Source organism: Impatiens glandulifera, chromosome 1 (assembly GCF_907164915.1).
Source record: "Impatiens glandulifera chromosome 1, dImpGla2.1, whole genome shotgun sequence".
NCBI lineage: Eukaryota > Viridiplantae > Streptophyta > Magnoliopsida > Ericales > Balsaminaceae > Impatiens > Impatiens glandulifera.
In genome coordinates this window covers 6,494,983-6,520,472 of record NC_061862.1, presented here as the reverse complement: position 1 = coordinate 6,520,472, position 25,490 = coordinate 6,494,983, and the positions used below count along the sequence as shown (strand labels likewise).

At 28.9% G+C, this 25,490-nt stretch overlaps 1 protein-coding gene across 1 annotated transcript; it reads left to right on the top strand.

Annotated features, from left to right (window-relative positions):
- The first annotated feature begins 17,288 nt into the window (after positions 1–17,288).
- Positions 17,289–21,453, top strand: LOC124935080 (transcription factor PIF3-like). The gene is made up of 6 exons (XM_047475567.1): positions 17,289–17,315; positions 20,153–20,255; positions 20,352–20,523; positions 20,686–20,757; positions 21,070–21,135; positions 21,241–21,453. The coding sequence occupies exons 2-6, from the start codon at positions 20,182–20,184 to the stop codon at positions 21,451–21,453; spliced, it is 597 nt and encodes a 198-aa protein (XP_047331523.1). The 5' UTR covers positions 17,289–17,315; positions 20,153–20,181.
- The last annotated feature ends 4,037 nt before the right edge of the window (positions 21,454–25,490 follow it).

The following is a 25,490-nucleotide window of genomic DNA, read 5'->3' as shown; positions in this document are numbered from 1 at the left end:
TGTATTTTTATTTTTATTATTTTTAATTAAATTTTCAAAAATAATTTTTTATGTTAAATATAACTCATATATTTTATATTATGCTTATTTTTTATTTAAAATTAAAATAATAAACTATCTAAAAATAATTTATAAATATCAATATATTTATATATTAAAATAAAATAATATATATTTCAAATTTAATTTAATTTATTAAACTAATAATTTTTTTATAAAAATAAGATATGAATTTATATATTAAAAATAATATTTTATAATTATTTATATTTTAATTAAATTTAAAAAATGTAATTAATTTTAATAAATATTTTAACTTGTAATCTCATAATTTTTATATATATAATAAATATTTATATTTTTTTATCTTTTATACAAATTAATTAAATAAATAATTATAAATATCTGACAAAAAAAAAAAAAATTTGATATTGTCATTTATACTTAATAAGAAAATTATAAAGAATTTATTAAATTTAAATATTAATTTAAAATAATAATTTTAATTTTTTTTCTTACTTTTTATATTTCTTAAATTATTATATAAATTTTTAAAATAAAAATAAATATATTCTAATATTTTATATTCATTTACTCACTGAAAAAAGTTATATTTAGTTCAATGTTATAATTTTTTAATTAATTTATCAATAAGCAAAATATTTAAAAAAAACAATTTATGTTTATTTATTAATATTGAATTAAAATTTTCTTATAATTTTATATTTTTATTTAAATTTATAAAATTAATAATTAATTATCTTTTAAAAATCATTAATAAATATTTTTATATAATAAAATAAGACAATTTATTATTTTAAATAAATTCATAAATTTATTTTTTTTAAAATAACTACGAATTTAAATATTAAAATAAAATAATAATTCCATCTAAGTCAAATTTATATAATTAATTAAATATTTTGTAAATAACTAATAATGGTTTAAATGTATATATTTAAATAAGTTATTTATTTATTTATTTATTTATATTTTATTTTTTAAATTAAATTTATTAATTTTAAAAATAATAATAAATATAAATTAAAATATTTTTATTTTTTATATTAAAAAAAATAAAAATTAATTTTTATTTATATATTTTTAATATAAAACTAGTAAATTTATAAAACTATTTTTTCTTCTTTAAATAAAATTCATAATTTTTTATATTTTTATATTTATTTAAAATTAAATTAATAAATTATTTAAAATAATTTATAAATATCTATATATTTGTATATTAAAACAAAATAATATATAATTTAAATTAAAATAGTTTTATTAAATTAACTATTTTTTAAAAATAAAATATGAATTTATATATTAAAATAATATTTTTTAATATATATTTTTAATTAAATTAATTGAATGTGAATTATTCATGGTGAAAATAAGTAGGGGTATGAATTTATATATTAAAATAATATTTTTTAATATATATTTTTAATTAAATTAATTGAATGTGAATTATTCATGGTGAAAATAAGTAGGGGCAAAAGCCAATGTTAATCAAATAATGATTGATTTTCCGAATATAACCCAAGTTTTCAGAAAACTCTAATTGATGAATATCCTTAATAAAGCTCATTTTCTTGCTACGCGATTATCCAAGAAATTAACCCTCTATAGAAGGTTTTTGATTTTTTTTGGAAAAAAACCCCAAAAAGCTAAGCCTAGACCGCAATTTGAGAAAGACGTCTCATTCTCCTTTATACAAAAGAACAAAGAGATCTAGACTAAAGGCTTAAAAAATCTATACATATATGTATAATAAACACTCCCGTGTAGGTTGAGGTGTTGAAATTTCCGTTTATGCTCACTCGGGCATTTGATGAAAGCACTCCAGCCTAGTCGCCTCCTCGAAGTGGTTTGTCCCGATGACTATCTCAAGGGCAAAACGTATAAAATCCCATAGATACACCACCTAAGCTAAAAAAGGAGAAAGAAAGAAAAATTCTCAAAGCCAGAAAGTTGAACTTTTGAAGGATTGCGGCCCACGGCTAATGCAACCAAAAATATAACCTGACGGGACCTCACGTCTCGACCACCTTCCTTGCAAGTTAAGAGTTTGGATAATCGCCTACACGAGATTGAATTTATCATCTATATCTTAACATTGGAGAAAAATGAACTCGGGCTCTTTGAATAAGATAATCTCTACCAATTGCAGGAATACTTGTAGCTTAATCCCGAACACATTTCGAATCCAAGTTACCATGATTCGTGAATAGTCTATCCCCCAATTAGCTTTTATCAAAGCTCCCAACGCCACAGGCAAATAAGACACCATAAAGCATTACAAAGTAACAAGCATCCATTTCTTGTGACTAGAGATAACAAAAGGCATGGTCGACATTTCAACCAGATGTGAAGGTGACTTCGTAAAACAAAAGGGAAAAAGATTTTGTTAGAAATATTCCCTAAACAATAGAAGTTTCTTGAAATTCGACGGCTTTAGTCTAGCTGCGAAGGCCATTTTCCCATGTTAAAGCCAAAGGACCCCTCAACATGATCGATACATATTTCATTTAGTTACAAATGAGACTTTTTTAGACTAGAAAGAAATATGTTGTTAATCAGAACAGTTCCTCTCATAGACAATTCCTAGCTAAATTATGAATTTTCAGTCAGTTGTGAAAGTCATTTTTTATAAGGCCTCCTCAAAGCCCTATTTTAATATGCATCTATGTAGGTTACTGTCATAACAGATCCCCTCAGGGTGATTGTTATCACCATCCCCATTGAAGTCTTATGACTAATCTCATGTGGCAAATTTCATCTCTTGATGGACATAACGTGATTATTATCACTATTCCCCATAAAAGTCTTATTTGTTGATAGATATCCAGAAGTCTAGTTGATAAGACTACTCCCCAGTCAAGTCATATATCTTTATAGGCATTATCGATCATTTTTATGATAAAGCCCTAACTAAGGCAACCTTCGAAGTTATTATAATTATCTATTCTCAACCAAAGCACTATCATCTTACAGGTATATAGTATGACTATTGTAATAGTCTATCCCAACAAAATTCTAACAGATAAAAAATGATCTTGTAGTTAGGGCTGCAAATGAGTCAAGCCGCTCGTGAGCTACTTGCGAGCCGCTCGGTCAAAGCTCGACTTGAGTTTGACTTTAATCGAGTTCGAGCCGAGCTCGAGCCGGCTCGTTTAATATTCGAGCCGAACTCGAGCTCATATAATGCTTGCTCGATGGCTTGTCGAGCTTTTTTGAACCTGATAATATTAAAATTTAAAACAATATTTTTTCTTTTTCCTCCTCTCTTTTCAAAACCATATAATAGGCCCAATCCATATTATTATATTATATTATCTAAAGCAAAACTCTAATTTCAATCTACATAACTCTTCATCTTTTTTTCTTCTCTCTCATCAGTCTTCACATTTTCTTCTTCTTCATTGCCATTTCATCTTCTTCTTCAAGCATTTCATCTTCTTCTTATCTTCTTATTCTTTTTCACCATTTTATCTTTTTTTTTCTTCCTTACTATTTCTTTCACTCATTGATAATAGGTTGATTCCATTTTTCATATTATCTTTTATCTACAATATTTCTCTAATTCATTTACAAGGCTTACTGGTAATTAAAATCTATCTATTTTAACTTCTACTATAGATAACTTTGATTTCCTTATGTATGATGAGAAACTAATGCTTATAGTTATAGGATAAATATAGAAAACACTAATATTATATATATATATAAAAGCATGAAATTATATTAGAGGTTGGATAAATATAAAAACATTATTATATATAATGATTTTCAATTTATATCAGGGTTTATATAAAATGATTTTCAATTTATATTATGGGTGGATTAATAATAGAAAAAACGTATAAATAAAGATATAATAATTAGTATATAATATTATATAATATAGAAGGAGATAAAAATTTTTAATATATTATATACAATATTGAAAGAGATGAAAAAATGTTAATATATTATATATAATAAAAATTAAAAAATGTTAGTATATTATATATAATAAAAATTAAAAAAAAATTATTATATATTTTATAGAAGGGATAAAAAAATTATAGTATATATATTATATATAATATGTTGAGAGGAAAAATGAATTTATAATATTAATAGTATATTATAATATATATATATATATATATATATATATATAATTAGTATATTCTAGCTAAAAATAAGTTTATAAATATATTTTTTTTGGTAGTATCTACTCCTTAATATATAAGTCAAATTTTAGATATTTTTTAACATGTGTTTTTATATTAATTATTTTTAAGCTTAAACATTTCATATTATTGACTTCAGGTTTGAAGAACAAACTTAAAAAAAATTAATATATTGATTGTTCAAACAATTTATATTATTTTGTACTTTAATTTTGAAATTTTATGTTTTAGAATTTTGATTAGTAATGGTGGTTTGATGTTTTTAAAGTTTGGACTTTTGGATTATCATTTTTGAAATTTTGAATATTTGTGATTGTTTAATATTTTATTTTGAAATATAATATTTTAAATGTTGAATATGTATGAAAGTTTGATATTTTCATTTTGAAAATAAATTTGGGTTTGGGTTTGGGTTTGGGTTTGGGTTTGAGTTTGAGTTTGAGTTCGAGCTCGAACTTGAGTTTGAAAATTTAATTTTAGTTCAAACTTTTCGAGTCGAGCCGAGCCTGTAGGTTAATAGTCGAGCTCGAGTTCGAGCTCAAATTTATAAACTCATTCAAGTTCGAGTCGAGCTAATAAATACTAAATCGAGTCGAGCTCAAGTTGGTTCGAGCTCGACTCGGCTTATTTGCAGCCCTACTTGTAGCGATCCGACCTATGAATCATGATTATAATTCATCCCAGCATATATTTCTATCTAGGTTTTATCCTTCTACCTTATTATAGGTTGGGGTACGAATTTCAAATGTTCATATCACAACTTTGGACCCACGTTTTCTAAAAATAAAGTTTGTTTTATTCAAACTTGATTCGAGATGGGCATTATATATACATTAAATTTGATATACCCAAAAATTTATAATAATATTTATAATTTTAAAATAATATTTTGAATATTTTAATTCAAAATAATTCAAAAGAGTGGTCAAAATTAAAATAGGATTAATTATTGTGATAATTAAATCCTAACTTGAAAAATTAATTAAAAATTAAAAAATAATTTGGAATTAAAATGTTGTATTCATTTTACTCAAATTAAACCCAACAGGGGTTAAAATAATTTGATTATAATTTTAAACATAAATTATGTGTAATTTATGGCCAAATAGTTAAATAAATACCTCAAAATAACAAAAATAAAATAAAATGGACATATTTTTTATTTAGCCAGATGTAGCCAAGAAGACGCGCACCCGGGACCACACAAAATCAACTAACGGGACGTCAACCCCGTTAGCCGAAAACTCCCAAACGCCTGAACGCTTGAAGGAGCGCCAACAAATCACAACGACACATTTCATTTTAATGAAAACGATGTCGTTTTGATCGTCTTTTCCGTTGAGATGTAGTGAACGTTGGAGAGTCGCGTTCGACGCCAACGATCTTCTAGAAATCATATCTTCGTCATTTCTCATCCTTATCCCTCCAAACTTCGCCTACGTGCATGTCTCTCCATCGCCATCATTTCTCCTAATGTTTGAATTCAAATCCTACCATAAAACTAGGCATAAAAAGACAAAACATAAATCGAAGGGATGAACTTCAGAAGCCAAGTCGAATACGAATTCGGCTTCGAAACCCACCTAGCTTGGGTATAAATACTCCATAGGTCTCCTTATTTCAATCCATCAAAAGAAATCCAATAAACATAGCCTGCTCAAAGATCTTCATTGGATCTCCGACGAGTTCTTTTGAAGAAACTTTTCCGGTGTTCTTAACTTTGATTTAGGGTTTTGGAAAAATCTTCCTTAAGATCATAGGAGTGTTCTCCAATCACAAGTAAGCTTCCAAACAACCTATGATTCATGTTGTGATTCAAAATTGAAAATTGAAACTTTTAATCAGGTTGAACTTGTTTATGGTTCAATATTGTACTTTCTCCAATCACAATTTTCATTATATGTTAATATTTATAAACATGTATGATATTATTTTGTATGAATATTAATATATATATATATTATAATTATTCAAAATCTCATTTACAAAATATATATTTATACACAAAATTATGAAATTATTTCAACATTCTTAGGTGGTCTATCAGTTAAAGTGTCTACATTTCACACTTAAGATCAATGCTCAAATCCCTTTAAAAGTGAGTATTATATGTGGGTGTGAATTTAGCATGAAAGATAATGTATAATAGTATAAGTGGGAAGCACTCATGCTAACAGTGATAAATTAAGCGTAAGCGAGAATATCAGTTTAAGTAACGCAAACATTTGTGTGAAAACCTAATGGTTCATCCTAAGAGGGTGAGTTAGGGCCTAAGATAATGTCAGGGTGAGTCAAGGCCTAAAATTATTTCAAAAAGCGTAATCGAATGTTCGAATGTTTAAGAATGTATCCCTTAAGACCAAGGGTTTCTTCAACAGAGAGTGAGTTAGATCATGCCGAAAGGCGTAGTTAGATGTTTATGAATGTATCCTTAAAAATCGCAAGGTTCGTCCATGGAGGGTGAGTCAATGCCTAAAATCATGCTAAAAGGCGTAATCGAACATAAACAAGAATATATGCTTAAGTAATACAAACACTAGTGTGAAAATCTAATGGTTCATCCACGAAGGGTGAGTTAAGACCTATAAAATGCCAAAAGGTGTAATCGAATGTTTAAGAATGTATTCTCGAAAACCACAATATTCGTCCACTAAGGGTGAGTCAATGCTTAAAATAAAACGCGTAATCAAATATTTAAGAATTTCATCCTTGAAGATAATGTATGGTGGGAATTGAGAATGGTAAGAGGTTCATCCATAGAGGGTAAGTTAAGGTCTAAGATCATGCCAAAAGTCGTAGTCAAATGTATGTCATTGAGTGCTAAATTACGATCCAAAGTCTTTTATGACCCTATTATCACTAACATGGAATGTAAACTATCTAGATGGAAAAGTAAAATAATCTTGTAAAGGGATAGACTAATTCTCATTAAGAGTGTATTGTCATCTATGTCCACATATATGATGTCTTTATTCATTCTTCCCAAGAGTGTGGCAGTGAAAATTGAGAGAATAATGTGTAAATTTCTATGAGGATATTTTAAACATGTATGATATTATAAACATGTATGATATTATTTTGTATGAATATTAATATATATATATATATTATAATTATTCAAAATCTCATTTACAAAATATATATTTATACACAAAATTATGAAATTATTTCAACATTCTTAGGTGGTCTATCAGTTAAAGTGTCTACATTTCACACTTAAGATCAATGCTCAAATCCCTTTAAAAGTGAGTATTATATGTGGGTGTGAATTTAGCATGAAAGATAATGTATAATAGTACAAGTGGGAAGCACTCATGCTAACAGTGATAAATTAAGCGTAAGCGAGAATATCAGTTTAAGTAACGCAAACATTTGTGTGAAAACCTAATGGTTCATCCTAAGAGGGTGAGTTAGGGCCTAAGATAATGTCAGGGTGAGTCAAGGCCTAAAATTATTTCAAAAAGCGTAATCGAATGTTCGAATGTTTAAGAATGTATCCCTTAAGACCAAGGGTTTCTTCAACAGAGAGTGAGTTAGATCATGCCGAAAGGCGTAGTTAGATGTTTATGAATGTATCCTTAAAAATCGCAAGGTTCGTCCATGGAGGGTGAGTCAATGCCTAAAATCATGCTAAAAGGCGTAATCGAACATAAACAAGAATATATGCTTAAGTAATACAAACACTAGTGTGAAAATCTAATGGTTCATCCACGAAGGGTGAGTTAAGACCTATAAAATGCCAAAAGGTGTAATCGAATGTTTAAGAATGTATTCTCGAAAACCACAATATTCGTCCACTAAGGGTGAGTCAATGCTTAAAATAAAACGCGTAATCAAATATTTAAGAATTTCATCCTTGAAGATAATGTATGGTGGGAATTGAGAATGGTAAGAGGTTCATCCATAGAGGGTAAGTTAAGGTCTAAGATCATGCCAAAAGTCGTAGTCAAATGTATGTCATTGAGTGCTAAATTACGATCCAAAGTCTTTTATGACCCTATTATCACTAACATGGAATGTAAACTATCTAGATGGAAAAGTAAAATAATCTTGTAAAGGGATAGACTAATTCTCATTAAGAGTGTATTGTCATCTATGTCCACATATATGATGTCTTTATTCATTCTTCCCAAGAGTGTGGCAGTGAAAATTGAGAGAATAATGTGTAAATTTCTATGAGGATATTTTAAACATGTATGATATTATAAACATGTATGATATTATTTTGTATGAATATTAATATATATATATATATATTATAATTATTCAAAATCTCATTTACAAAATATATATTTATACACAAAATTATGAAATTATTTCAACATTCTTAGGTGGTCTATCAGTTAAAGTGTCTACATTTCACACTTAAGATCAATGCTCAAATCCCTTTAAAAGTGAGTATTATATGTGGGTGTGAATTTAGCATGAAAGATAATGTATAATAGTATAAGTGGGAAGCACTCATGCTAACAGTGATAAATTAAGCGTAAGCGAGAATATTAGTTTAAGTAACGCAAACATTTGTGTGAAAACCTAATGGTTCATCCTAAGAGGGTGAGTTAGGGCCTAAGATAATGTCAGGGTGAGTCAAGGCCTAAAATTATTTCAAAAAGCGTAATCGAATGTTCGAATGTTTAAGAATGTATCCCTTAAGACCAAGGGTTTCTTCAACAGAGAGTGAGTTAGATCATGCCGAAAGGCGTAGTTAGATGTTTATGAATGTATCCTTAAAAATCGCAAGGTTCGTCCATGGAGGGTGAGTCAATGCCTAAAATCATGCTAAAAGGCGTAATCGAACATAAACAAGAATATATGCTTAAGTAATACAAACACTAGTGTGAAAATCTAATGGTTCATCCACGAAGGGTGAGTTAAGACCTATAAAATGCCAAAAGGTGTAATCGAATGTTTAAGAATGTATTCTCGAAAACCACAATATTCGTCCACTAAGGGTGAGTCAATGCTTAAAATAAAACGCGTAATCAAATATTTAAGAATTTCATCCTTGAAGATAATGTATGGTGGGAATTGAGAATGGTAAGAGGTTCATCCATAGAGGGTAAGTTAAGGTCTAAGATCATGCCAAAAGTCGTAGTCAAATGTATGTCATTGAGTGCTAAATTACGATCCAAAGTCTTTTATGACCCTATTATCACTAACATGGAATGTAAACTATCTAGATGGAAAAGTAAAATAATCTTGTAAAGGGATAGACTAATTCTCATTAAGAGTGTATTGTCATCTATGTCCACATATATGATGTCTTTATTCATTCTTCCCAAGAGTGTGGCAGTGAAAATTGAGAGAATAATGTGTAAATTTCTATGAGGATATTTTAACTCATCGTTTTGTCATCTATTTAGTTGAGATAAAGTTAAATGTTTTAAAGATCAAGGAGGTCTGAATATTTAAGGTCTTATTTCTTTTAACAAGATCTTCGTTCTAGAAAGTCAGTAGGGTTTGTCGGAGTTAATCGTTTTTTCCGAGTACTTACAAGCTCGATAACTTATTTAGTACCGTTTTTTTCTTTTTTTTTTCATGTTAACTTTAAAAAAAAATAATGATAGTTTTTTTTTTTTTTACTTTTCTTCCTATTTATTAAATATGTCATTATTTTAACTTATCTTTCTTAATTTATTTTTTTATATTTTATCTTTATTTGAATTTTTTTAATAAATAATTATATATATAAATCAATAATTTTATTTGTATTGATTATTTTATACTATATAAATAAATATTAAATTTTAAAAATATTTTCACCTTACTCTTTAAATAAAATTTCCAAATAATTTATTATAAAAAATAATTTTATACATTTTCTCTAAATATTTATTATTTATATAATTAATTAAGAGAATTAAGAGTTTATAAACGAAATATATATACATACACAAAATTATAAATTGAATTCAACAATCACAAGTGATGTTAAAATTTGAGATTATGGTTTGTGTTTTAGCTGGTGCAAATTTTAGTGTTGGTGCAGATTTTAGTGGGGGTATAAAAATTAAATTGACAATAATGATATATGTAGGTACAAATTTAAGGATAAGAAAATTGTCAAATTTTAGAAGGGTATGTGTGCGAATTTGAGGGATTAAGGTGTAGACGCTCATTTTTTCACGCCTAATTTCATAGTTTATATTTCGAAAACGAGCAACTAATTTTGAAATAATTGAATTTTCATGTATGGTTAATTTTATATTTTTAATAAGTTAAGGTGATAATTTGTCTAAGTTGACAAAACACAAGGGCTATTATTATATTTAGACCATTGTCAACCGAAAAACCTATTTTCAAACTCATTTTAGTGTAAATGTTACATAAACAATAATTTTCTTTCAACCGAAAAACTCATTCTCAAACTCAAAACAATATTTTTATAATATTCTTCTATACATCAACTTTTATTGCTTTTTAATATCACCACATATATTTTACAATGTTATAAATTACACCATAATATTTTAATATCACCCAATTATTTTAAATTTGATTGTAAATTAATTATAAAAATTCATTAAAAATTCAAAAAATTACAATACACAAACTAAAAAATATACATCTGAGATTGAAATAAAAAATTATTCGTACAAATAAAAGGAGATAAAATTTAAAATGTTGGAATTGATGTATTCCTCCCACAAATGATCAATCAATTGTGTTAATAATTATATATATTTATAATTATTAAAGTAATTTGTTTTAAAATTAATATAATTTTGTTTTGAATATTATTATAAATTTTATACATTATTTAAATTTATGTTATATAAAAAATATTATATAAATAAATTAAATTATATAAATAAATAAGTTTAAATAATAAATTATATAAATAAGTTTAATGTATAAAATATACTTAATTTAAATTAAGTCTATCGGTTGTTAAAAAAAGATTTGAGAAAGATAAACATTGCAAACCATTGTCAGAGAGAATGGTGAAAAACCCATTTTTGATTTATGAATGTGTCGGTTGGAGGAAAAATGTGTTATGAGTTTGAGTATGGGGCTCGGTTGGAGGGATCCAACCGGTGACCTAACCCAACATCTAACCCAAGATCGAACCAAGAAGAAGCATGCAGAGCCTTCTAGAAACTATAGTTGTGAGCCATGAAGAAAATGAGGGAATACTAAGTTATTATGTCAAGACCATGAATTGTTATATTCTCATTGGCCGAAACTTGTCATGTCATTTTATTTAATGATGTGTCAAGAGGAGAGGACTGATCCGATTGCTTTAGAATGATCCTACCAAGAATTGCGTCATTCATTCTAACATATATTTTCCAAAATTTGAATTTTGTTAAAAATCTCAGATCGTCTCCTTTAAGTGTAAGATTCAAGAAAATGATCAATAATCACTCTATAATCGATTTAGAAACGATTGGTCGACTATGTTAAAATTGTTTTAAAAAAAGGGTAAAAATTTATTATGTGTTGGCCGAAGTTGTCTGCTTGGTCTTGTTTCATCTAAGTTGATCATCATGTTCGTATGGTGATTCTAGGATGTTTAGAACTTGAATCCTTCTTATGGTTGCGAGAAGTTGAAATTACGTCATCTTCTCCATTGCGCAGACGGGAGTCCAATCGGCTCTCTAGTATGAATTAGACTCTCTAGTTAGTATATATATATGTTGTAAATATGATGTAGAGTATAAATTCATCCTGAATTCTATAATTAGATTTGACTACTTAGTATTAGTATTATCATGATTTGGTTGGATTCAAGGAACCAATTCATAATGAATCCATCTAGAATCGAGGATGATTCGGTGTTGATTTGTGAAAGAAAAATAAAATAAAATCAAACGCTCGTATTGAGGATGATTCGGTGTTGATTTGTGAAAGAAAAATAAAATAAAATCAAATGCTCGTATTGAGGAATGAGCACAGGACCCTTAGGATCATTTTTGTTGACTTTTTGAGTTGACAGGACCAGTCTGGCCTGAACTTCGGTCTGCCTGCTGGCCGACCGGTCCGGTTCAGCTTCAAGGATCTGTTTGACAAATTCCATTTTGAGGCTTTGTTTTTATGATCTAAAGGTCCTATAACTATTTCTAAAAAATATTACAAAAATAAAAAACAACTTAGTATAATTTTTTTACATTATATGGAACTCAAACATTTTATTTTAGGGTGTGTCCCTTATCATTACTCTTTGTTTAGAATTGAAAGTTACTTGTTACTAAGAAACTAAAATCAAATAGGCCCTTAGTCTATTGCTGAAAAACAAAATCAATAGGTACCTCAATTGATATGTTCCAATTAACCCATTAAGAAGCTATATGAGCAATCATTAGAAACTTACTCAACATCAACACACCCTTAACCAATTGATACTAAAAGAACTCATGTGAACTAAATATTTAATATCATCAAAAATCAGAATGATACAATTGAACAAATGCATAATTTCTTTCATTACTACCTCATGAAATACCTTCACACGATCCCCGAAAGATTTCTCAATGTTGAATATCCTAATACCTAAAGCAATGGACAAGGACAAGGACGGTAAATGAGTCAAGCTACTCGTGAGTCGCAAGCAAGTCGCTCGGTCAAACTTCGACTTTAGCTTGACTTTGACCAAGTTCGAGCGATTCGTTTAATATTCGATCCAAACTCGAACTCATATAATACTTTCTCTATGACTTGTCGAGTTTTTTCGACCCTATACTAAATAATATATTTTTTATTTATTTTAAAAATAAACTTAAAATCTAAAACAAATATTTTTTATTTACTCATTGTTCAAAGTTCATATGTGCCCACATTATTATATCATATTACAAAAAAAAAAATTAAAATTAAAAACCTTAATTCCCAAATTCGTATCCTTAGAATAATAATATAATATTTTCATTAGATATATTCCATAAATATATCTATTAAATATATTATATTATAATAATAATATATTATAACAATCATATATATATATATATACATTTATTATATTATTTTGTTTTTTACAATTTCACTCACTTATTCAAAAATATTAATTTAATTTTTACAAATTTTCTCACTTATTCACAAACATTTTTTCCTCTTCATAATTTCTCTCACTTCATTCGTTAATATTATTTTATTATTGAATTAGTAAATTCAAGTTACTCAATCATTTCTTTCATTGAATAGGTATAGAAGTTTGATATTTTCGTTTTGAAAATACATTTTGGTTTGTGCTCGAATTTGAAAATTTAATTTTAGTCAAGATTTTCGAGCCGAGTCGAGCTTGTAGGTAAATAGTTAAGTCGAACTCGAGCTCAAATTTATAAACTCGTTCGAGCTTGAGGTTGAGCCGAGTTAATAAATACTTAATCGAGTCGTACTCGAGTTCAAGCTAGTTTAAGCTCGACCCAGCTCATTTACAAGCAGTGCCGGCCCCGAGTTTTGGGATGCGCCCTAGTCCCGATAAAAAAAAGTTCATTTTTTTTGCCCTAGATTTAGTAATAAAAATTGTTAAAAAAAATATTGTTTTTGGTAGGATTTGAACTCATAACTTAAGCAAAATTTTAAGTTTGCATCTTGGACCACTCTACTACAATATTATATTCTTGAACATCATATATTTATCTATATATCTTATATATTTATCTATATATAAATTATATATTTTATTAAATGGGCTGCCCTAGCCCGAGGGCTTGCCGGGCTTACCCTAGGGCCGGCCCTGTTTACAATGGACCACCTTCGATTTTCGACTAGCCTCTTGATTTCTCTCGACTAAATTCGGTGTCAATTCTAACTAGAGATCTATGAATATCTGTTAGAAAAATTAAGTAAGTTAATTTTCAACCGGCCATACATTACAAGTTTTGAATATTTATTCTAAATAATCAAAAAGGGAGAAATTGTTAGAAAAATTAAGTAGATTAATTTTAACCGGCCAAAAGACTTAATCAATCTCAATCTTCCTGTGCAGGTACAAGTCAAGCCGCATCATACCGGCTAAAGTACATGACTCAAATGATCCGGTCATAGTCTATAAAAACCGGCTAAAATCACTCAACCGGATCGGCTAGTAAAAGTGTCATCATCCGGCTGATTCATCCGACTGACTCATTATTTATTGAAGATCATAAAACTCAACGGAAAACTTTGAAAAAAAATTGATGAATCTGAGAAGATGACGTAATATGACGATATAGAGATTTCTCGGAAATACACAAGAAGAAAAAGATCCGGATTAGAAGTATGCAACGAAAACAATGATGAAACTGTTTATCTAACTCTACAAGCAACATCTGATTCAGGCGGCAGACCTGGTGCATGTATGCCATGTGTCCAAAATGTAAGCCGGCCAAAGTGCATGACTGCCAAGTGTCCGAAATGACAAAGCATGCACGCAATCACTTGAACCTGACCGGCGTGGTTTTAGATGACCAATCTAGCAGAGAGAGAAAATTATGACCGTTGTCATATTTTCCATATAAATAGAAGCTCACGGTGCCGAAGAAACATACGCGTGAGATCTCTACGAAAAGCATATACAAGAGAGAAGTAACAGCAACATAAGATCTTACGTACGATTTCGAATAGTGATTGTAATTCCCGAAAGTGTTTGTGTATTGTGTGTGTATTTTACCAATTGAGTAAAAAGTATTGTATTACATCATTGTGAGTGGTGTAACCGACGGGCAGTAAATAAGACTCGTTCGGATTGTGTGTTGTGGTTGTGTAATATTCCTTAGTGAATATCCTTCTCACTGTTTGAGAAGAAGGGGTGACGTAGGAGATTAAACTCCGAACATCCATAAAAATCATGTCTTGTGTTCTTTACTTTCATATTCCGGCTTACTCACTCAAACCTAATCGAAACATCTAAACCAAACCGAAATAACCAATAAGCTTCCTAAACCTAACCGACTTTCTCCTTAAACCGATATCTCCTAAATACCTTCCAAACCGAACTGTGTGTGTTGCTTTAAGTTGAAACAAACTACTTCCGCACTTGAACCCGGTTCAAGAGGTTTGTGATAGCTTGTGTAGTGTTAAGAAACGCTTTTAATCTCTAACTGGACTATTACCCGTGAGTGTGTTGTATTGTTAAGCGTTCACCCTTAAGAAATCGGACCCCGGTCCTCCAAGGCGATCCCGATCCTAACAATATCTCATAATCTTTCTATGGAGATCTTCGAAGCTCCAACAACAAGTGTATTTGTGGGAAACTACTCTTTAATTCTAGTAACCACAACATAAGAGTATCCAAAGAGTATATGTAACCAGCCTTGAGAGGTTATGAGAATTTGGGGTCTTATACAAATTTAAATTTTGGGGCCCCTAAAATAGTAAAAAATATATATTTTTAAATTTTAATAATATAAATTAAGATATAAATGATTAATATATTATAATAAAGAAATAAGAGATTAAAAAGGAGATAAAAAAAGTTATATATATAAATTGCATAATATATATTTAATATTAAAGGAGAAAAATAAGAAAAAATAAAATTAATAATATAATATTGTTAAATAATTAAAATTGAGACGGGCCTATATGTAAACATCATTCAGACTATAGTGATATATGTATTTTGTGGTAAAATCAATGAGGTTACGCTATACATATAACTTACAAACAAATTTTGATTTCAACTAGATGTAAATTAATTAATTTAATATTAAAAAGGACACCAAGTAAAGTTATAAAGTTAGGTACAATTTTGATGATCATATCACTCATTGTATTCGTAATTTGAATTAAAGTCCAAAATTATTTATTATTGAGGGAGAAACACTTAAAAAGTTAAGACACATTCTTTTAAATTTTTAAAGAGAAATATTAAAATTATTTTATCTTTCTCAAACAATTAATATATATTCATAATTTTTATAATTATTAAATAAATAGTATTGATTTTTATATAATTTATTTGTAATTGATTAAATGACATCAAATTTAATTTTATATATTTAAAAAAAATGTTTTAATAAATAAAATTAATTTACATATAAAGTTAAATATTATTATTAGATAATTTTATTTTTATAAAATAATTTTGTAAGTATCCAAATTAACTAACTAACCAAACTTATATTGAATCAAAATATAATCAAAATATATTTTTAGATACATGTTTCATTAAAAATAATTTAACCATCAAATTTAGGAACATCCATTGAACAATAGAAAGATAAGATACCGTGAACTTTTAAGAAAAATGTTAAAACCCCAAATCAAACAACTTTTTTAAATTTAACATCTAATAAATTTAATAATGAAATATACTAAAACACAAATATGTATTCTTTTTATGTGATAGGATGCTCTCTGTCATTAAAAAAGTCATTAAAAGGTGTGACTAATGATATCGATAAGTGTGTGATCTAATAATTTCTCTCACAAGAAAGTTTGATGTGACTAATAATATGGATAAATGTGTGTGATACAATCATCCCTCTCACAAGAAAATTTTATATGACTAATGATATCGATAAATGTGTGTGGTCAACCATCTAGGTGTCCCATTTCTGTATAAATAAATGCAAGACCAATGACACACTAAAATAAGGTCCAACAAAATCAACATGCATAGGAAATTACATTAGCAAACGTACATACTAAAGACAACATGAATTAGCAATAGTAAGGTTGTGTGAATAAAACTCTGTAATTATAAAATAATCATATAAATCCTAAATTCACACAACCCAGTAATTATAAAATAATCATATAAATCCTAAAGGACCGCTAAAAAATAATAACAGAAAATTCTAAGAAAACATATCACTTCTCTCTTAGAGCTAGTTTGATATTGGTTTTAAAAAATATTATGTTTGATATAATTTGGGAAAAAATTGATTCCTTAGATATATATTATCTAAATGCTCTTATTGTTGGTAAATAATAAAATTACAAAAATATTTAAATAATTGATGACAAGAGAAGAGAGGTGAAAGTTAAGGTTGGAATAAAATTGGCAAATAATTCATATGAAACAAACCCTTGGTGTTTTATTATACTTTTTTTTCTTAAATTGTGTGTTATTATCTTCTTCTTTTTATCCACTTAAATTGTGTGTATTATCTCTGTTGTAAAATCACAACTTTTGGGGAGTTATAAAAACCCATATGCTGGTACATAGGAGAGCTTGAGAAATTGAGAACTGATTCAAACGAAGAGGTTTGTATTCTTTATTCCGGTCAAATTTTTTTTTTGAGCTTCATCGATGTGATTAATTAATGATATCCATAAATGTCTATGCCCAACAATCCCTCTCAAAGAGAACTTGATGTGACTAATGATATCGATAAATGTGTGTGGCCCAACAATCCCTCTCACGAGAGAACTTGATGTGACGTGTCCAACAGTGGTCCAACAATCCAAGTGTCCGTTTTCTGTATAAATGAATCAACGTGTCGAACCAAATTACAGAATTTGAGTTATAAAAACCCATATGCTAGTACATATTAGGGAGAGCTTGAGAAATTGAGAACTGATTCAAACGAAGAGGTTTGTATTCTTTATTGCAGTTCTATCTTTTTTTTTATTTGAGTTTTATCTCCATTGATTGAAATCTCAATGTATTAATACATACTTATATCTTTCTGTGTTTATTGAACTAGCGTTTCTTCATCTTCATCATTCCTCATCATATATTATAATAAAGATATAGTAAAAAATATATATTTTTAAATTTTAATAATATAAATTAAGATATAAATGATAATATATTATAATAAAGAAATAAGAGATTAAAAAGGAGATAAAAAAAATTATATATAGATGGCATAATATATATTTAATATTAAAGGAGAAAAATAAGAAAAAAATAAAATTAATAATATAATATTGTTGAATATTAAAAATTGGGGCCTAGGGCCGGCCCTGTATGTAACCATCATTAAGACTATAAACCGATCATCCTATTATATTTTAATGATATATGTATTTTTAAGATGTTCCGCTATACATATAACTTACAAACAAATTTTGATTTCAACTAAATATAAATTAGTTAATTTAATATTAAAAAGGATACCAAGTAAAGTTAGGTACAATTTTGATGATCATATCACTCATTGTACTCGCAATTTGAATTAAAGTCCAAAATTATTTATTATTGTGGGAGATATTTATTATTGAGGGAGAGTGACTTAAAAAGTTAAGACACATTCTTTTAAATTTTTAAAGAGAAATATTAAAATTATTTTATCTTTCTCAAACAATTAAAATAAAAAAAATAATATATATTCATAATTTTTATAATTATTAAATAAATAGTATTGATTTTATATAAATTATTTGTAATTGATTAAATGACATCAAATTTAATTTTATATATTTAAAAAATAAAATGTTTTAATAAATAAAATTAATTTACATATAAAGTTAAATATTATTATTAGATAATTTTATTTTTATAAAATAATTTTGTAAGTATCCAAATTAACTAACTAACCAAACTTATATTTGAATCAAAATATATTTTTAGATACATGTTTCATTAAAAATAATTTAACCCAGGAACATCCATTGAACAGTAGAGAGATAAGATACTTGAATTTTTAAGAAAAATGTTAAAACCCCAAATCAAACAACTTTTTAAAATTTAACCTCTAATAAATGCAATAATGAAATATACTAAAAAACAAATATGTATTCTTTTTATGTGATAGGATGCTCTATCATTAAAAGTCATTAAAAGGTATTGTGCTTTTCACAAGGAGCTTGATGTGACTAATTATATCGATAAATGTGTGGTCCAATAATTCTTCTCACAAAAAAGCTTGATGTGACTAATGATATCGATAAATGTGTGATCTAACAATTCCTCTCACAAGAAACTTGATGTGACTAATAATATCGATAAATGTGTGATCCAACTATCCCTCTCACAAGAAAACTTGATGTGACTAATGATATCGATAAATGTGTGTGGTCAACCATCTTGGTATCCCATTTCTGTATAAATAAATGCAAGACCAATGCAAGACCAATGACACACTAAAATAAGGTCCAACAAAATCAACATGCATAAGAAATTACATTAGCAAACGTACATACTAAAGACAACATAAATTAGCAATAGTAAGGTTGTGTGAATAATAATCATATAAATCCTAAATTCACACAACCCAGTAATTATAAAATAATCATAAAAATCCTAAAGGACCGCTAAAAAATAATAACAGAAAATTCTAAGAAAACATATCACTTCTCTCTTAGAGCTAGATATAATTTGGGAAAAAATTGATTCCTTAGATATATATTATCTAAATGCTCTTATTGTTGGTAAATAATAAAATTACAAAAATATTTAAATAATTGATGACAAGAGAGGAGAGGTGAAAGTTAATGTTGGAATAAAATTTTCAAATAATTCATATGAAACAAACCCTTGGGGTTTTATTATACTTTTTTTTCTTTAATTGTGTGTTATTTATCTTCTTCTTTTTTCCCCTTAAATTGTGTATCATCTCTGTTGTAAAATCACAACTTTTGAGGAGCTATAAAAACCCATATGCTGGTACACAGGAGAGCTTGAGAAATTGGGAACTGATTCAAACGAAGAGGTTTGTATACTTTATTGCAGTTCAAATTTTTTTTTTTTTGAGCTTCATCGATGTGATTAATTAATGATATATGCCCAGCAATCCCTCTCACAAAAGAACTTGATGTGACTAACGATATCGATAAATGAGTGTGGCCCAACAATCCCTCTCACAAGAGAACTTGATGTGATTAATGATATCGATAAATGTGCGTGGTCCAACAGTGGTCCAACAATCCAAGTGTCTGTTTTCTGTATAAATGAATCCACGTGTCAACCAAATTACTGAATTTGAGTTATAAAAACCCATATGCTGGTACATATTAGGGAGAGCTTGAGAAATTGAGAACTGATTCAAACGAAGAGGTTTGTATTCTTTATTGCAATTCTATATTTTTTTTTATTTGAGTTTTATCTCTCCATTGATTGAAATCTCAATGTATTCTTTCGGTGTTTATTGAACTAGCGTTTGCTTCATCTTCATCATTCCTCATCATGCCTTTGTCGGATGAAATGGTTAGAAGAGAGCTTGAATCTTCTAATGAACAGAAAGCTGCCTCATCATATCCGTAAGCGTTTTCCTATTTTTAATGATCTTTGTGTGTTTCTTTTATTGTAAAGAGTGAAGATTGATTTTTGTTGTTCAACTTCTTTCAATTTGCAAGACATGTTGTACTTTCTCAAGCCAATGACCAACAGATTGAAGATCCTCTTATTGCTGAACAAACCGATGCTATAAACGAAGAGTCAATCGTTGTTTGTTCATTAGATTGTTCTGAAAACGGTGCAAAAAGAGCTTCTAAGAAGCCTAAGGTCAAATCGAAGAGGAAGTCCAGTGTAAGTCGAGCTCGAGCTGCTGAAGTTTCTAACTTACGGGAAAGGATTAAAGCACCATTTTCATGATTATTTTTTATAAATTTCTGTCAAAAATGTTTCTGTCAAAATTTTTAATGTCGGTCTACTAATCATTTACCTTTGATGTTGGATGATTGAAAACAGAGAAGGTGGGACGAAGACAGGATAAATGAAAAGTTGCGTGATTTAGAAGAACTCATACCTAATTGCACCAAGGTGATTTGTCTTACTATATTTTGTATGTAAAATATTGAAGAAAAAAAGAATATTAAAACTGAATTAGTTGAAATGATTATCCCTAATGCCTTAAAATTGAATTTAAACTTATTGTTACTCTTATTTAACTTCTCTTAACAACAAAAATTAATTAGAATTAAATCTAATCACTGTTTTATTTTTATTTTTATTTTCGTATATTTCTTTATTAGTTTTTGTGTTGTTCCATCTAGAGAAACAAAAAAAAATGTGGTGTTTTTGAAAGTGTAGTCTATAACCTATATAATCTTGGTTGTTTGTTTTTTTTTTAAGAATGACACAGATACATTGCTCGATGAAACATACGAGTATATGAAGAAGCTTGAACGCAACTTTCAGGTGCAAAATTCTCATTCGTCTCATTTCATTGCCTTCAATTAAGTAGTTGAACTCTTTTAAATTCAAGTAAAAAATAGTATTGTTCTTACTAAGTCTTTTATTCAGATTATGAAAATAATCTCAAACAACTCATCCAAGGAACATATGTTGCATCCATCTTTAGTGCATCAATTATTGTCCATGCCAAGTTCATCAGAATCCCTTTCGACAATTATGAATTCATTGAAGCCGAATTCAAACTCAGACTCAGATGTGGACTCAGACTCAGACTCAGATGTGGACTCAGACTCAGATGTGGACGTGGACGAAAATGTTTAATCAGGTTTGTGCATAAATTAGTGTCTAAAAGATAAATAAATAAATAATTGTTTAGTCTAAAAAAATGTGTTTTTAGATGTAAAATGTGTTCTAAAAAACTGTTTTTAGATGTAAAATGTAAGAGTTCATATGATGGTGGACTGGGAGGATAAAATATTCTTCAATATATTTTTTATATTTTTCATTATTACTGACAAAATTAAAAAGGAAATTATTAATTTTATACTGTAATTCTCGTTTTTCAGGTTTGCTGATTGAGTCAAGAATATTTTCATGCTCTCATGGTATCTTAGGTTGAAGTTGTTTCTTATTTTATATTATTGTTTTTTAGAAAAAAAGAATTATGTTTACTCATTCTAAGTTATGGATTAACTGAAAAGTTAGGTTGTTTATGTTTCTTTGGTCCATACTGAAAATGAGGTTAAGCGTATGTTCCTTTGGCAGATGTATTATTAGTATGACAATTTACTCATTCTAAGTTATGGATTAACTGAAAAGTTAGGTTGTTTACGTTTCTTTTTGGTGCATACTGAAAATGAGGTTAAGCTTATGTTCCTTTGGAAGATGTATTATTCTAATTAATATCTTTTGTTTTAACTTTTTGACTTTTGTACGTAATTTTTTTCAAAATTATTCGATGTTTTATATGATTTATTTTGTAAAAGAATCTTATTCTAAGAGAATAAAAACAATAATAAAGGTTCAAAGTCTGGAAACAGAATGAAACCACACGACTCTCCCAAAATTAAGCTTTTAAAAAACATTGGGCCACCTATTTCCATTTATAATTCATGTGACAAATTTGTAAAATGGAGTGAAGGATTAAAATGATGTTCTGATGTCATGTGGATTAAAGAATATGAATGCTTAAGTTTGTGAAGTTCATGAATTCAATCAATAGTTTAACCTCAAGGGGTTGTGAATATAGGTAGACTCAATTACGAAAGGTGTGTGAGTTATGTCGTTGATTGTGATAACTTGGTTCGTTGGAATGAACCTGAGATTTTGGTGCAGTATATAGTCTAAAGTCAATGACGACTGCAGTGTGAGTTTCGTCGTTGCCTATGATAACTTGGTCATTGGAATGAACCTGAATTTTTGGCTTAATACAACAATGATCTTCCTAAGTTCAAGTTTTAGGAAAATGGAATGTTGATGACACAAAAGTAAACTTGAAAGGTCATATTGGCCACTCGGACGGTGCACTTGAGGCAACCCATTTTCTCATGGCGAGAGCTGTCAAAGTCTCTAACGCACCTGTCAGATTGTATGATCTTGTCTCGGGATACGCCTATTTTCTCAAGAGTCCTCCAAGGACATATGTTGAGAGCGAATTCATTGTCTATTAATACCATTGGAACGGTTTTTTCCCTCCATTTGCACAGAAATGTAGAGAGCTTTATCATGGTTTAATTTGGTTGATGGGAAGATCCTTGTCTTCAAAGTCGATCATGTTATGTTGCGAACTAATAGATATGATCCCTACTAGTTCTTTAGGGGTGGTATTGGTAGGAACATTGACCTTGCTTAACTCATTAATGACTGCTTTCTTGTGCTTGATAGAGTACATCAGGATTTCGCATATGAAAATGTTAGCATTTATCCTTTTTATTTGACTTAGGAGGCTCTGTCTCCTGGATTAAGAGCTCTAGGCTCGTTTTCCCTTTTATTCCCTACGGGTGATTGAGATATGGATGGCATATTGGTCGGCATAGTTTAATGAAACTATGTTGAAAATTCATTCCACCATGTGATGTCGCGATATCAATCGAGGCGTAGATGTGGGCAGTCGTCTTTGACTTTCACCATTCAAAAGTTTTACTAGAATAGGTTTTGGACTTCTTCTTGGGACATGGATTAATCATGTTGATTTCTGGTTCGACATAATGGATCAGGTCCAGTAATGCGTCGACGTCAAAGGATGCTTCGTCGGTTGTGAGCTAGTTGACTTGATGATCTGGTATCAGATGATATTTCCAACTTAGCGATCACATTCTGAATAATCAAGTGCCAGAATAGATGTTTGAGGGAGCTACAATTATTGATAGCGTGGCATTTTCTTGATGGTAGTCACACCAAACGTTCTCATAATTTCCTAAGAATGATCTATCCGTTCTTGGGGAGAGGGGTTTGATAAGATTCTTTTATTAGTGAATCTTCATCACTTTACTTAAAGTCATTCCTATGTAGTTAAAGACTATAGGGCCTAATTTAATGAAAGGGTTTTTGGGATAAAACCTAGTTTTTATCCCAAAACTCAAAATCATATCATACATCAAATCAATTAATTTTATCATTTAAATACACAAACTATCCACTAACTAAATTTAATATTATTTTTTATTAATTACCTTCAATAAAAATTAACACCCAATATAAAGAAAGAGAAAAGAGGTGAAAAGATGAATTAAAAGAAATAAAATATTAAAATGATGTGATATTTTTTTACTGGATTATTTGGGTTATAGAGAGAACATGAATGAGATAGGATTTTGGATAAGGAGATGAGAGGATAAGATAGAAGAAAGTGAAAAATAAGAAGGGTAAAATTGGATTTTTTTTTAAAAAAAACTTGTGTTTTTTCCTTATTTTGTCAAACATGTTTTTTTTGGAACAAACCCAGGTATTACCCTAATAACCCTTTCTCAAACAAGAACTATGAGGTCTAGGTGCCTTTAGAGGTGTGGTTTTAGTAGGAGTGGTTGTACATACCTTATCATGCGAAGGCTTGCTTGGGCTCGCCTTTTGAGGAGGAAATTCCCTCCAGGCAGTGGTTACCTTGTGTATTTCTGTCTTTTGTTTCCTCGGGAAATGACTTGGAGGTGGGAGTAGGTTTGACTACTTTTTCCTCTCTTCCTTCTTTTTCGATGGCATCATTGAGGTTATTGCTAGTTTTCAAACATTTCTTCATATTTTGAAAGGTTTGACAGTGAATATTGTTTGATGTTCTTCAACCTTTTTTATGATCATTCGAGGTTGAGATGCATTGAGAAGCGTTATATGAACGTTGTAGTCAGTTCCTCTATGCTCCATAGATATACTATATTTTGATGGTGATACTAGCATAAAGTAGCGTCATCGAGGTACTGGAGAATTAGGTGGAGAGTAGTCGGTTCTCCAAGTCACAAAAAAATACTAACGGGTCGCTTTTTCCGAATACTTGGTGAATTTGGGTTTGTGACGTGACATGGAGTTTAAGCGTGCATTAATCAAACCCATTAATGTTTCATCTAGAATGATACATGAGGGGTCCTTGTTCCCTCGATGCATGTGGTATGTTATCTCCAAGAATTTTGACGAGGCTTTACTTGGCATTAGGAAGAAGTGAGCTATTAGGATCGTTACCGTCATCATGGACGATCCTAAAGTCAAAGGAACTTCTCCATTTCTTATTTCCATCTTGGTCCATATCTGGAAGTCGATGTATGTCTTTGCAAGGATAATATCAAATATTGTCTTGGCATATCCGTACTCTTCTTTAAAAAGCTTGATTAGGGACATTGATTCTACAAATGATTTTAGATGTAGAACGTTCTCGTTGTCCATCATTAGGATAGCTCAGAATTCTTCTATGGTAGGGCACATTTGCCTTTCTCCCATGAAGTAGACTCGTTTTACGGGGTTCAACCTTCTTTACATTTTTATCATGAAGGTGGAGTTTATCTCGAAGTTTATGAACCTCGTAATGGGAATAAGTCCATAGGATCGATAGTTCCACTCGTTTTCATGGAAAGCATCAATCCATAGAATCAGTTCGACATCCGTCAACATGGACATCATCTATGATTGGAAATTTAAAACGTTTACAAAAGTGCGTTTGTTTTGAAAATAGGTAACATGTTTAAGATGCTTACTTAGACTATAACGCATACACATAATACATATATATATAGTAGTCACATTAAGGTTGTAGTGACAAAATTTTGGTTGTCTAGGCATGACAAACAACCGACTTGGTGATAGTATTCAGACTTTTTATTCTAAGGGGAATCATAAGAGAGTACCATTTGTCGATAGTGTAGGGGTAAAACCGCCTT

What these genes read in the sequence shown, in the direction of transcription:
- LOC124935080 (XM_047475567.1), top strand. Translation starts at nt 20,182, where the DNA reads ATGCCTTTGTCGGATGAAATGGTTAGAAGAGAGCTTGAATCTTCTAAT. An exon ending in AAAGCTGCCTCATCATATCC is followed by an intron (nt 20,256 to 20,351) that starts GTAAGCGTTTTC and finishes TCAATTTGCAAG; the next exon opens with ACATGTTGTACTTTCTCAAG. An exon ending in AATCGAAGAGGAAGTCCAGT is followed by an intron (nt 20,524 to 20,685) that starts GTAAGTCGAGCT and finishes GATTGAAAACAG; the next exon opens with AGAAGGTGGGACGAAGACAG.